The 15,370-nt window shown below is 41.0% G+C and overlaps 1 protein-coding gene across 3 annotated transcripts in view; it reads left to right on the top strand.

Moving 5' to 3' along the window:
* Positions 1–15,370, top strand: part of CDKAL1 (CDK5 regulatory subunit associated protein 1 like 1) — a 340,298-nt gene that overhangs the window by 304,765 nt on the left and 20,163 nt on the right. For 2 of the 3 annotated variants that reach the window (XM_066624921.1, XM_066624922.1), the window contains exon 14: positions 14,495–14,578. The exons of the other annotated variant lie outside the window; for it this stretch is intronic. In XM_066624921.1, coding sequence (XP_066481018.1) covers positions 14,495–14,578 — 84 coding nt within the window. The remainder of the gene's footprint in view (positions 1–14,494; positions 14,579–15,370) is intronic. 3 annotated transcript variants of the gene reach the window in all.

The following is a 15,370-nucleotide window of genomic DNA, read 5'->3' as shown; positions in this document are numbered from 1 at the left end:
TATTAAAAGTCTAAAATACTGTTTGAATGAAGCCTTGTAAAATTAATACAGAAATGTAATCAAAAGCATTAAAGTATTCATTGATCAGTGATCCAGATGATTTCCCCTCATACTTTAACTTCTCACATTCAACAGATTTTTTTTTTCATTCTCAGTGTGGAAATGTAGAATATAAAAACCCAACATCTGTTCTCTGATTTCTGTTCTGCAAGGAAGAAACTAGACTAGACAGATCATCTGTGATGAAGTTTTTGGAACAGCTGACAAGGATTCTAATTTCCTGGCCAGATGACAGTTAGGTTACACACTGGACAGAGCCACTGGTTAGGCTCATCTCAGCAGTTGTTGAAAAGAGTAGGATTTCAGCCTCTGGAAAAGTGAAGCAATTGAGCCAAACAGACTGAATCAATTTAATTGGGACTGCAACACTCAAGAGAGCAGTATTGCATTGTGTGTGTGTATATAAGGTAAAACCATTCATAGGAAAGATTACAGTATTCAGTTTAATTTCCTTTTAAGGTCCTAACAATCTGACATTTTATAGTATATTAATTTTTCATATTCCATAGAAAGTGGATATTTAGCATGAGAATGGTTCATAACATTCCTGAACATACAGCATGAATATAACAAAGTCTTTATCAGTAAGGGCAATTGTAAGTGGACCACCATTTTCAAATACATGTCTGGTTGCTAAACCATGCTAAACTAAAGGGCTTCCCCAGGCCTCCTAATGCCTTATAAGACATTAAAAACATCATGGAGAAACTGGAAGGGGCTTTTTTCCACTGTCAGGCTCTGTCTGAACCTGGCACAGGCCACGGACAAACATCTGTGTCCTCTGCTGGGCTCAGAGGACCCTCCGAAGGCAAGGAGAGCAGAGCTCCCTTTGCTTCTGGAGGGTGCACGTGGGGGGAACATGCCAGACCCAATTCACAGATAAGTGAATCCCTGTATAACATAGTTTTGTAATTTTAAGTACTGAGCAGTATCTGTGGTAGAAAAGAGCATTTTAGCCTAGAAAGCATCATGTTACCTGGTGACACTGATAAGGGTACAGTATCTATACTATAGTACAGGTAGTAGTAATATATACTATAGCATCTGTTTGTTTATAAAACCTTAATCACTTTTCCACTAAATTGCACTCAGGGTTTTATGCAATTTGTTTGGTACAGAAAAAGATAGCTTTTGAAAAGCTCCAGTGAGATCTTGTGTGTGTCATATATTGTCTCATAATAGAGCTCTTCTCAGGTTTGCAGTGTCCTGTATAACTGCCGTCATGTGATTTTCTCCTTCGGACAAAATTCAGTGATAAAGGGATTGTTCATTTTAAAGCTATTGAGCATAATCTGTTCTTTTGGTCATGTCCTCCCACTGCATGTTACATTTTAGTTTCTTCTTGTGTAGTGTCTCCATACAAGCTCTTCATTGCTATTGAAAATAGAAAGGGTTGTGTCCATTGTGAGCATGACAGCAAAATAATTTTCCTTCTAAGCATTTCCAAGTTGGCTGCTTTGCTTTAAGTTAAGTTGCACTGGCAGTGCTAATACACAACTCTGAATGTATTTATGTAATTTTCCAATACCACCTAATATTGCAGAAAATGATTAGTTTTGTCCCCGCTGAAATATAGTAAAAGCATAGTTAGGATTGAATCTGCCTGACAGCACATGAGACATCTGAAATCCAACTTTATCTTTCAAGGTCAGACCATCCATGAGATTGACTGAGAGCTCAACTCTATCCAACTTTCCAGCATTGATACAGCTGAACCATCAGGGTGTGCGCTGAATCTTGTGGTGGTCACACAGGCCTCCTCAAGGTAATGGAACATTTGTTTCTTTATCTTGGGGCAGCATTGAGACTGAATTGGTGCTGGAAGGTTGGTTAGGATTGAGCTCTGAGGCAGTTGCCTCAAAGCAGATTGGTAGGGATGTCTCCTCTGCTGCTCTTCCTCCTTGTATTCATCCTTGAAAAGGCAGAGGGAGCAGAATGGACAAGAAGTGTAGAGGAGAGGAGTGGGTTAGAGCGTTTTCCGCATTCTTTTTGACAAAGAGTTTTGGAGATAACTGCTGGTTCACTACCAAATTGGGGGGGGGGCACCAAGAAGTCTTGGGCTGGCACTGGGCTGAATTGAATAAGAGCACAAACACCCATGTATACAAACACTCCTGTTGATTTGCAGATTTTAATGCAGTGGAGAGTGTCTCGGTTTTCCAGTGAAATTCAGGACAATTTGATCACAGCACCAGTAAGTTCAGAGTGAGGGCAGAAGGAAATAGCATATAAATATTCTTAATAATAATAATAATAATAATAATAATAATAATAATAATAATGCAGGGTGTGCGGAAGTGGATTTGGGTCAGAGTCAGTTCATCAAAGAGCTCTGTGCTTCCCTGCCCTCCCTGTCTATTGGAAGGAGAATGTGGGCTCAGGCTCTCTTTGTCACAGAAGCAACCATTGTGGTGAAGGGATTTACCGTTTCATGTTTTAGCTGAGCAGGTAAACTTTGGTCCCTTTTACAGCTAGCACCTGCAAGGCTACAGGGTCTTTATTACTCACCAGATTTTGGTAATCACTGAAAGTTCATAACATATGGTGTTCAGATCAACAGAAAGATGTGTTTGTGGGTAATGTATTTTTTTTTTTTTTTAACTTCTAGTAAGGGCATTGAAAGACTCCTATAAATGCACACAAAATTGTCTGTGTTCCTTACTGCTTCACACTGTCTCTGGAAATGGAACAAATTGACTTGATACATTTGTTAAAACAGGCCAAAACAGTGACCAATTCCCAACAGTTCAGTAGTAGTATAAAAGTCTGATGCTGCCTTGCAAGAGTAAAGAATACATAAATATTTATAAGCCTTTTTTCAAACGAATGAAGACAACACCTTTTGCATATTTAAATATGCAAATTTGAAAAACATCAGAGCATAGTCAGAAGTGTTAGTGTTGATAAAAATTGGTAATTCTGGGCCATTCTTTGCATTTAAGAGCCTTAAAATATCAGGAGCTTTTCTAGGTTCTGTAAAGATTTCTGAACTTTTCTTGGTTTTTGAACCTGTCCCTTGAAGCTTCCTTTCTTCCCAGAATTATTTCCTAGTCATGTCTGTTCGCCTACTCATTATCTCTTTCTCTACCTACCCTGGCTTGCTTCTACTCTAGATCTGATCTTGCGTATATTGCTTGAACCCAGGTGAGACCTGATAATGCCAATCTGTAGCAATGACATTTTTCAGCTGTGAAAGCCAAACTAGTGCATTTGTCTTATCCTCATTAATTGCATCTGAATTTGCCTGAAGCGTGGTCACTTTGGTTGTATTTTGAAAGTTATTGCTTGATATTTAAGAGGCATTCTATGAACATCTTGCTTGCTAGTGAAGAACTCCTGGCATTTGTTTTTCTACGACTATAAAGTCACTTGGTGTGGTCTTTACCTTGCTAATAAATGGGCCAATTTGTTTTGGCCGTCAGATGAGCCTTATTTTGTACGAGGGTTAGGAATTCGAGTCAGTGACTCAGACGAGTCACGAAAATGCATGATTTTGGGTAACTCATGAGTCATGTGCATAGAAGAATCTGAAAAACACACAAATCAGGGCCCCCCTGACTCAGCACTTGTCCTCATACATGCTGACTTAAGTCTGCCTGTGTCTGGCTGTGCTTGCTTACAGTTTTTGCGGCGTCAAAAACCTCGTGGCACCATCATTCTGACCGGATGAACAGTAGGAAAGTTCCAGCAGGGAAAAGCAAGAAAGCATTAATGTTTGCAATGAATGAGGGGAGGTGGGACTGGGCTCTCTTTTCCCTGATAGGAAGGAAGGAATAGATAATCATTGGACAAAGGATGGGCATTCTGATATTTTCATTGGCTGAGGGAGGGCAGGAGGAGGAGCCAAGGAGGTTCTTGCCTTACAATTAGCTTGAGAATCACAGGGGGGAAGAGGCAGAGAAGAGGATAGGGAGTTCATTGTGATCACGGTTTGCACCACATAGCTAGAGGAGAGGGGGAAGCCTCATTGAATGACCAACTGAGTGGGACTACTATTGAGTAGGGCTGCAAAGTATCGGGTCATTATGGTAAGCCTCGCAGTTACTTCGTGTCACCCTCCTCCCTCTTGCCGCTTCTGTCCCAGCTCTCACTGAGTCCTTCCCGCCCCTCTCGCCCTGTTTACAGACGAGATAGGGCAGCAGGGGAGTAGTTAAAAAGAACTCCGACACACATATAGAGCCTGGCAGCAGCCCTGTTTTTTCTGCGGTGGGCTTTTTAAAGGGGGGGCTTGACTCTAGTCTTTCAGAGTCACTAAAGGATGACTCGGAGAATCAGAAAGTGTCCCCGTTATGACTCTTTTTCAAGTCGAGTCACAGGAGGCAGTGATTCTAGACTCAACTCAAGCCCCGCTGGATTTTCCCAACCCTGCTTTGTACTTAACAAACTGTTGCCTTCCACAGGGTGTGTCAGCAAAATGAATGTCTTTAAAAATTGGGTTGTACAGCAATGGCAAAATCTATACTCTCACTTAAAAATCTCATCCATCGTTTTATTGACAAAAAGATGTTGTAGTCTTTATCTTCCCATAATATTTTTAACCTTAGGTGTATGTCTGACTCTCTGATCTGGACATTGAGCAGAAGTGCTAGCAAATAAATGTTTTATAAATCTTGATCAAGGCTGTGATCCATGCTGAATAGTATTCTAGGCCTTATTTCATCTTTCACCTTTCCATCTTTTTTCCCCTTCTTACTGTCTTCTAAGCACTGACAGGGAAAATGTCAAACAAATGCAACCTGATAGATAATGTGCCTTTTCCCCAAAGGGCAAAGCAGTCTCACTGCAAAATACACTAACTGGAAAAAATATATATCGTCCATGTGGGCCTTCCTGCAAATGAAGAGTACAGTCCCTCAGTAAGTTCTGCAGAATGCAGCTCATTGAAATGGGAGCTGCATAAGACCATAGAAGTAAGTTTTTACAGGAGAAATGCTGATGAATTGTGCTCTATAATGTGCCCTATACCAGGGTAATTAAAAACAGCTCAGGGCATTGACTCACTACAGATGTAATGCTGCCTGATTTCCTAGACAATTGAGAGCACTCAATTGCTCTTCCATCTGTGTTATTCTTTCACCTTTGGAACTGTTTTAGTATGCCGTGCACATCAGCATTTTCCCTAATTGTACTTGGTGCCACACCCAATTGAAACTACGTTGAAAATGCTGGTTTGGCATTAACTATGGTTAATGAAAACACTGGTCGTAAGTAACACAAACCATAATTAGGGTACGGGCAGAGAAATGCCTGCATGAGAGAGTAGAAGGAAACCCGCAAAGGATGTTCCCAGTCCCCTATTGTGCAGCAGGAGTGGGCTAGATTGGACACTGGCCCAAGAGCTCACACCCATCAGAAGGCCCACCTGGTCAAAACCATCCCTGAAAGCACAGTCATGCTGCAGTGGTAGCATCCAGTCAAGTTATTGGGGGCAGGTGGGGGTGCCATAAGGCTCCCTGCACAGGACTTTACTCCAGGAACTCGGTGCCAGCACTGTTGCGTTACATTTCATCTCCAGTGAGGCTTGATGCAACCCCTAGCACAAGAGCACCAACAAAGCCTAACAATGCAGCCTATATTATCTTGTTTCAAATAAGTAGATAATTAGCATGAAAATATATATATTGTAATAGCTATTGGTAATTTTGGACAGTTGGGTTTTCAAGTCATAATTAATGCATGTTAGTTAGAATTGCTGTGTTTGAGTCCTTTGATTCCTACCTACCCATCTTAAGTCATTTCTGCCCAACGTAGCATATATGCAACAGGGATAAAACGTGCACGCTTGTGGGCTGGGCAAAAATGGGTTAAGAACATATGTTTGGTAAAGCAAATCAGAAAACGCAATCTTTGGAACCATGAAGAGGAAAAGTACTTTAAAAAAATTATTACTTAATGCTCAATAAAAAAATATGATTTGATAGGACAAAATTTTAGTTTAATTTTTTTTTTTTTTTTTTGCATTATAGAAAACAGAATCAAAGGAATGGAAATCAGAGAAACATAATTTAAAATGAAGCAGATAGATGGAGGCCAAGTTGTCATTTTTAGGTCACCACTGACATCTCTGAATATAATTTTCATAGGAGCTGCATTTCATGGCTTGTATGTGTTTGAAGAAGCGACATTTTCACAGCAGGAGACCAAATCAAAATGAAGCAGTCAGATGCAGGTGCACAGTAATGGAAGGAGGCTATTTACCCTGAAGCGGGATCACTGGGCTGGGAAAGCAGAAGCTCTCAATGGCCATGTGATTTCTCTCTGATATATATCTCACTGCCAAACACTATTCATAGGGGGGCCAAATAATTGTTCTTTCACTTGTATTTAATGAGATGCATTGCCCCAACGCTTAACAACTGAGGCGCTTCCTTTTGTTATGCTAATTAGATGCTATTCAAGCCTTGCTTTCTTTGACTTCTATTTAATCCTTCCTGCTTCTCTAGCCTCAAGCCAGGCAGAGAAATAGTTGAAAAGATGGAGGTTTGCACCTTGTACATCTGTTGCCTAAATCAGTTTATTCTATTCAGTGAAGGAGAGAGGGAGAGCATGGGGCCCGTGTAAGCCATATAACACTAAGCGAGCAGGACTCATTTCTCCCATCCAGCAAATGACAAACAGTGCCAGAATCAGTTCTGTGAAAATTTTGCAGAAATGGGGATAAAAATTATCTAAAAATTAGATTAGTATAGTGATGACAGTAAAGTAGCATATGATTCAAGGTTTCAATTGTGGTTAAATCACACGAACAAGTCTGAGAGCTCTCCAGTGACCTATTGAATTTGGCACTCAAAACATTCGTAGGCATGACATTAAATCTGGCCATCTGGTAAAGGATCTGTGAACCTGAGGAGAAAGTAAAAAGGAAAGGTAGTTTGAACCAGCATCAGAGGGCCAGGAAAGCCCAAGATGTGAAGGGGAACATGATTTTAGGGCTACAGCTTGTAGATTCTGTTTTTCAATATCAAATAGACTAATGCAACTGAGTTTAAAGGCAGCAGGCAAAGGTAATCCACCAATGAGGTCAAGCGTTAGGCCAAGCATCTGTAATTTTTTTGTAGAAAAGGGTTAGGCATGAAGAAAGGGTAGCATCAGCTAGGATATTTCTGAGTATGATGTTCTGATCTGCCTCAAAGCAGACCCTTAACCAGAATTTCAGGAGTCTTAGCCAGGCCAGGGTTTCAATCTTATGCAGGCCAGAATTGAGGCACAATGCTGCGTAAGGGATGCAGTGGGGTACCATGTAGAGAAATCTGGTTTGAACATGCCCTACTAGGATAGAAACAGCTGAAAGCCAAATGGGGATACCAAACTGCAATCGTGCTAGAATCTTAAAAATCTGCATCACCACTGGAATATAGGAATTACCCCAGGAGTAAAAAAAAAAATTGCAGGGTGGCTTGTGAGCTGATAAATTGATTGAAAGAATAGCAGCCTGATGGTGAGTCCAGTTGTGCCTGTGATGGAACAGAATTCCAAGATACTTGAATTCTTTAACCTGTTGAATTGCCTTCCCCCCAAAGGACCATGAATTTGGTTTCCATTGAGAAACCAAAACCATAATTTTGGACTTCCCAAAATGCAGTTGCAGTTTGTTGGAAATGACATATTCTATGCAAGAAATAATTAGACGGGGAAGAGGGGAAGTGATAAATTGCCGAATTTAGGAGAGTGGGCATCAATCGAGGATAAGTGAGGGGCCAGATCATTAACAAATAAATTAAACAGTGTAGGGGCCAGAATATATCCTTGTTTGACTCTTAAATTAGTTGGTATTGAGGCTGATGTCTTCCCACCTGGTGATAATTTAACTTGTCAGTTGGTCTCTGAGTAAAGTTTTCTGATTTGAAGAAGTTGCTTGTCTAGGCTGAAATTATCCGGTTTTTGCCATAGTAATTCCCTATCGACTGTGTCAAATGCGCCTTTTAGATCCAAAAAGGCAACACAGAGATGGGAATTTTTAGACCTAGCATACTTGAAGATTAGGTGGGATAAGACTAAGCTGCTGTCCAAAATGGATTTATCAGATAGAAAGCCAGCTTATTCTGGGTCAATAACATTGTTTTCTTTCAACCACCTAGATCAGTGGTTCTCATACATTTAGCACCAGGACCCACTTTTTAGAATGAGAATCTGTCGGAACCCACCAGAAGTGATATCAAACAGGGACATTTTTAACAAACCTAGGCTGCAATCCTACTCACACTTACCTAGGAGTAATTCCCATTGACATTGTTAAAAGAATATACATAGTAGCTTGTTAAAAGTACAAGTCTGTAACATTTCCCCAAATGCAGTCACATACCAAGGTAGCATCAAGTCTAATATATTAAAAATAATTGAAATGAATGGGGATACGCCTGAAAATGGCTCGCGACACACCTAGTGGGTCCCGACCCACAGTTTAGGACACACTGACCAAATAGCCTATCCAAGAGGTATTTTGCATAAATCTTGCCTAAAGTAGATAACAGGGAAATAGGGCGATAACTCCCAGGGTGCTTTTTATTACCTTTCTATTAGATGGGTATAATAATTGACTAAGATTAAGAGCTTGGCACAATACTAGTGTTGTTTACAGCTGTGACAAATAGTATGTGTTTCTTACATATCATCCCAAAGTATCCCTAATTAAATATTGCATAACATAATAATAATAATAATAATAATAATAATAATAATAATAATAATAATAATAATAATAATAATAATAATAATAAACTTTATTTCTATCCCGCCCTTCTCTCCAAAGGGACCCAGGGCGGCTAACAACATATAAAACAGATTAAAACATAATTTCACAAACAGATAAAAACACATTAAAAAACACATTAGCAGAACCCATAAAAACAGTAGTCAGATAAAAGTCAGAATAAAAGAGCAACTAAAAGATGTATAAAATATGTTTAAAAGGCCATGAAGTCAGAAGGCTTGATTAAACAACAAGGTCTTCAAGCCTCGCTGAAAAGTCTCCAGAGAGGGAGCCATTCTCAAGTCAAGGGGAAGGGAGTTCCACAACGTTGGTGCCACTACTGAGAAGGCCCTATTTCTTGCTGCCGCCCCACGTACCTCCTTAGGCAGCGGCACTTGTAAAAAGGCCTTCTCTGATGACCTGTAACAACCTGTAACATGACCTGTAACAACATAAGTAACAAGTGTTGTATGTCAGACTATTTTTGTTGAGAAGCTCCAAATTCTATATGAAAAAACAAGATGTAATCTTGTTGAAAGGCCATAATACATAGGAAATAATTACATGGCTTAATGAAAGTTGCTGGCTGGTCTTGTGATTCCTACTCTAATGTCTAAGTAAGTGATTTTTCAACCATTGTGCCAGAATTTGCAGTCAGATGTGCATCCCTGCCATTGGCATAGCTTCTCTGAAGTCACAGAGGGGGCAGGGCGGTTTGCCACGAATGGTCTGCAGGTGTGCCGCAGAAGTGTGGGGGAAGGTCATTTATTAGTAGTGCTGTTGAGGATGTGAGCCCCCTGCTGGCACTGTGATGTGCCTTATCAAGTGTCCAAAAACTGTTGGTGTTCATTGATTATTTTAGCGCTTTGTCAGTATACTATAACATGAAAAAAAGTTGAAAATTGTTGGTCTAAGTCTGGAGCCACAATTAGCAGCTACCTAGCCTGAGACTGCCCTGCCCCCTCTGTGACATCAGAGAAGCTACGCCAATGGCAGGGATGCACATCTGACTGTAAACACAGACCTACCGTTTCATCAGCAACATGTCAACCATGTTGCCAAACAACACATTCCATGATGTGCTTATCAGATTATTGGTAAAGGATTCTGGATTCTGCCATCATATCAGATACTTGGTAAAGGAATTCATCCTGATGGTCTGTGTAAAATGTTGAAGCTTATGTTATATGAAGTGCATCACTGCCCATACCTCTTTGCGACGACAAGCAAATATTCTGAATGAAAGGCAAACTGCCTTTCCTTTACCATCTTCTTTTCAGATAGGGAACTTACAGCTCAGTCCTGAGTTGCCAGTGCGCAGGGCTGCATAGTGCTGAAAATGGCTGCTGCAGCATCCAGCGTGCCCCAGGCAGCCACCGCTGCCTTCTCGGGAGAAAGGGACTTTCATCCCCTTCCCCCGGGCAAGGCGAGTAACCCCGCAATGGGGCTTCTCGATTCTATGGCAACCCAAGGGTCGCTGTAGAATTTAGAGCCCCCATGTTGGGCAGATGGCCCAATGCGGAGTCTCAGGAGCTGGTGAAGCAAAGCTCCACCAGTCCAGCCTCCCTTTTTGCCCTATTTCCTCCCTCCCCGGCACACTTCCTCCCTGGCATCTCCCAGCCCTCCCTCCACCTTCTCCCATCCCAGAACACCTCCTCTCTCCCTCCCCCCACGCCCCCACCTACCTTTCCTCTACCTGGTGGTCTGCATGATGGAGCACCAGTGCTCCACCGGCACTAGCCCAGCACCAGCCAACACTGAGCTAGCACCAGTGCTCCACCAGCACTAGGGCATGCACATGCCATAAGGCACAGTTGTGACAGTGCACGCTCTTTAGCATTGGGCCCTTAAAAAGTTACTATCCATCTGTGACAAACAGAATGTTTCTGTGCACAGTTCTCCAAGCCAGTAAAATGGCCATTCAGTAATCTTTGTGCAGTATTAATTTTTCCATGTCTCCATTGTTACAAGCTCACTACTGCCCGCACATACAGAGTAGCTTCAGACTGGTTGTCAAAATACATGTAGTAGAGATTACTATGATTCTGGGGTGCCGAGTATCACCTACAATGAAATGAGAGTAGAATTATGTAAAATACTGGAAGAATGATATAATTATGTTATTTTCTAAATGCATGAATGTCTGTTCTGTTTTATCATTTCCAGTTCACAATGGCTAATCAATATGTAGGTGAACACAAAGCAATTAGCTGGGGCTAGAATGAGAAGGTTGAACCTTTTTGACAAGGAATTTGTCAATTCTCCAGGAATTTACACACCTCTCTGACAGAATGATGATAGCTTGATTAAAGAAGAAGTGATACAATCTGTGTATTTTGTTTCAATATACATGCAGCAGCTTAGTCTGGAACTTGCAGCCTCTGGAACTGAAGCACATTTAGCATCCAAAATGCAGACTTTACATTCCAGTTGATTAGAATTCTGCTGATATACCAATGTTTCTATGGGCTGGTTCATACTTATAGCAGCCCTATAAAGCACCTTGAGAGAACGTGGGTGTTGTCTGCAGGTTCAGAGCTGCTCATGTGGAGATACCATTTGGGAGAACTAAGATCTCCAAGCAGGAGTAAACCGCCCCCCCCCAAAAAAGCCGCTTGTTACTGTTGCAGAAATATTTGTGGCCACATGCATAGGTCCTCAAAAGATGCACCACTTTTCATACTTGGACACAGCTCATCTGCAAACCTGCTAATGGCTTCTGCATGATTCTAGGCACCTAGGACAGTGGTTCTCAAACTTTGAGGGAGCTTTACTCCCGCAGTAAGTTCTTGCAGGGGAGGGGCTAGGGCAGCGACGCGATCCCCAGGATCATGCCGCTAAGGGAGGGGCAAGGGGAGGTGCTTGTAACTTACTTTATGAAGACAGGGCTGCAGGAGGTGCAGGGAGCCCTGCGCAGCCCTCTGCAGCGTTCCCCGAGGCTTGGAACATTCGGAGAAAGTGGGTGCAAAGCTCCTGCAAAATGGAAGTGCTTTGCTCCTGCTTTCTCCAAACGTTCCAAGCCTTGGGGAGCGCTGCCGAGGGCTGCACCAGGCTCCCTGCACCTCCTGCAGCCTGCTGCAGCCCTTTCATAAAGTAAGTCACAAGCACCCCCCCTCGCCCCCATACGGGCGCAATCCTGGGGATCGCTTCCCTGCCTTTCCCCTTTGCACAAACCTTTACACGATATGTTGGGTCACGACCCACCAGTTTGAGAACCACTGATCTAGAGTGTTTATGAGTGTCCCCCCCCCATGAATCAGCTCTATATATTCATTACATAGGTGTGTATTTTTTAAAAATTGGTGGAAACATTCCATGTGTAGAGAAATCCAAGAAACAATTTATGAATGTTCATACATACTTAACCTAAGGGATTCTGTTTTTCCCTGATAAGCCTGAAAGCAAATACAATATATGCATAAATGGTTAACACAATTACTGTATCGTTTGGAGTCTGCACATTGTATGTTCTGGTTGTTTTAAATGAGAAATTGGAACAGAAAGGTTATCCTTTTCATTAGCTTGAAGGAAATTTTGGATCATACTTTTCTGCAGACTGTGATTACTGTGGTTCACTCTTAATGTAAATTACAGCCATAAATATAAAGGTGTTTGTGAGTCATTCTTTTGTGATAATGTTAAAAATATTTCTCAGCTTAAGGTCAGTGTCTTGTATTTTAACCTTTTCCTTTAGTTAGATTTATTATTATTATTATTATTATTATTATTATTATTATTATTATTATTATTATTATTATTATTATTATTATTATTGACAGTATTTATATACCGCTTTTCAATGAAAAGTTCACAAAGCGGTTTACAGAGAAAAATCAAATATCAAATGGCTCCCTGTCCCAAAAGGACTCATAATTTAAAAAGATGCAAAAGAACACCAGCAGCAAGCCACCAAAAAAGACACTGCTGGGGTGAGGAGGGCCAGTTACTCTCCCTCTGCTACATAAAAGGGGAGCACCCACTTGAAAAAGTGCCTCTTATCCAGTTAGCAGGGTTTAGCAGATTTCACGAAAAACATAATTTTACTGGGGTTGGCACCATTTTACATTTCCTTATTGTTTATCTAGTTTTAGGAAAACCAGTTAACAATTAAATTTTGTGTTCTCTAAGCAGCAAAGCTGAGTTGCAGATGTTGTCAAAATTTCTTGTGTTGTAAGCAGAAATGAAACACAACAGGGGAGGGATGTTTTGGTTGCTCGTTAGCAGTCCTACAGAGAACACAATGCCAGCAATATGAAACTTGTATTAACTGCATTTTAAAGCATGCGCTTTGTTGTTGAAAGCCACCTTCATTTTCGTAAGATAATGTGAGAATTCTCTCCTCGTAAACATATGAGTTTTGTTCCATTAATGCACATGGAAACTTTTGAATGAAGACAATCAGCAGATATAAAGCACATCATCTACTTGATAGTTCTAAAACAATCCTCAAGTGCTAACAAATCTGTTCCATTATAAATAGCCAGAATAGATACCTGCGTGGTATTCAAACAACCTTCACAGAATTTTCGTTGTGATCCTCAGTACTCTTTAAATGTCACTTCTGGTTTTTTGAGATCATGTATGTGAAACACTCTGTTTCACATACATGATCTCAAAAAACCAGAAGTGACATTTAAAGGCCCTCTGGAGGCCTTTACATTTAAAGACCTTAGAACATTTAAAGGCCTTAGAAGAACTCCTCTGGGGAAAGGCAGCAGGCATGGAGGGGGTGAATGCCGCCCTCACCCCTCTGCCACCTCGGCACATGTTCCTCTGGAACCACCCCTAGTTGACCCACCCCAGTGGACCCACTGATTTACAGCCCAATTCTACCTAAATCCCTGTGTGGCGATGCAGCGGCGTTGGCATGACGTCCACTGCATCCCGTGAGAGATTTTAGGCTCCTGGAGGCCTCCTTTGGGTAAGGGGATATGTGTCCCCTTGCCCTGGGATGAGCTCAGCATCTGCTATAGGGCATCTTGGAATTATGCCAGCTCAATCAGTGGCACAAACCCTTGCTGCTCTGTGCAGGCAGATGAGGCCTGAGAAGGAGCTCAGGATTTGACATGGACCCGATCTGTGAGAAAAGGTGTGTATTTATCTGTAAAGTGTCCAGATCTCTTGGGCACTTATTGTATTCCTCCGCAAAGGGGAAATATATCAGAACCTCCTGCTGCATTTTCTTCCAAGGAATTTACAGTGGGAAGACAGAGTCCAGGCCTTATCGTGGTCTATATCCCATTGTTATAGTGATAGCACCATTGCTTCTTGCTCTTGAAAGGAAAGAAATGATGTATATGGCTTCTCTTTCTCCCTACCTTTTTATTCTCGGCATTAGCATATAAATTAATACTGCTGCAAAAAATGGGGCTTGGTTATGCATGAAGAGCAGTACCTTTGAAAATTTGAGATTTCCATGGTCTGTGCTATGCAGGCACATGTGCAACCTGCATGTTTGCACATAAAAATGTACTGCTGTAGAGTCTTTTTTGAGGTGCACACTATAAGCTATCCTTTTAAAAAATAAATTACCCTGTGAATTCAAACTCTGCTAATCTCTTGTAATCGTACAAGATTATCTGTTAACTGTCCTATGGATAAACTGAAGTGATACATTTTTCCCTCAGTGGGGTACTAAATTATCCAGCAAGCCTGTTAATTGTGAGAGAAGTTTTCAGGTTCTTCTTTTTTTCAAATATGGCTTCACATCTTGACTATAATCTATAATCTTTTTTTATTTCACAGATTGGGGAGAAACAGAAAGTTCTTGTCACAGAAGAATCGTTTGATTCCAAGTTTTATGTTGCTCATAATAAATTCTACGAGCAGGTACTATTTTAAGGCAGAGGAGAAACAGTCTCTCTTTTTTTCTTATTTATTTCTTTTTGCCACTTAACATCTATTTAAAGCCAATATAGTGAAAATACTATAAAGCAAATGCAAAAAAATTCTAGTCTAGTCCTGTCTTTGATGAGCTGTTTTTTTTTGTATTGGGATTAAATAATAATAATAATAATAAATGAGGGACTGTCCAATCCTGCAGTTGTCAAACTGCAATTGGCAGTGGTGTAGTAATAGCAAAGACTCAAGTTTGCAATTTTGTTGAACATATACATAATTCCTGATGTGTGTATCCAGATAAAAGACATAGCAAGATTTGTTTTGTATTACTTCACAATGCTGTATTACTTCACAATGTGGGGGTGGAGATTGAATAATTGAATTTTCCCCCACCCCTACATAACGAAATCTCCATGCATGTAGAAAGTGATCACATCTTGGGCAAGACTGGGCAATGGACTGTATGTTAGAGATTTCAAGAAAACAGTCTCCCAACCTGCATTCTGAAATGCTATTGTGCAGGAGTGCTGTACCACATACAGTTGGTTTGGGTAGGCTCATCACTTGCTTCTGTTGCAAAGTATTGTTTGCCTTGGAAAATGGGAACACACTCCCAGGGTGACGTCCAAAGGTTCCCTTTCTTCCTTACTTGCTACAGGAAACTTTCAGACTCCACCCCTGTTTCTTCAGGCACAAATGTCTATAAAGACCTACACATATCTCTTCACATTTCACTATTTTCCTGATCTTTTATCTTGCTTACCAAAATTCTCTGTAGCA

This window comes from Tiliqua scincoides, chromosome 4, assembly GCF_035046505.1.
Source record: "Tiliqua scincoides isolate rTilSci1 chromosome 4, rTilSci1.hap2, whole genome shotgun sequence".
NCBI classification, from domain to species: Eukaryota; Metazoa; Chordata; class Lepidosauria; order Squamata; family Scincidae; genus Tiliqua; species Tiliqua scincoides.
The sequence above is the reverse complement of the archived record's forward strand: the minus strand, read 5'-3'. Positions and strand labels throughout refer to the sequence as shown.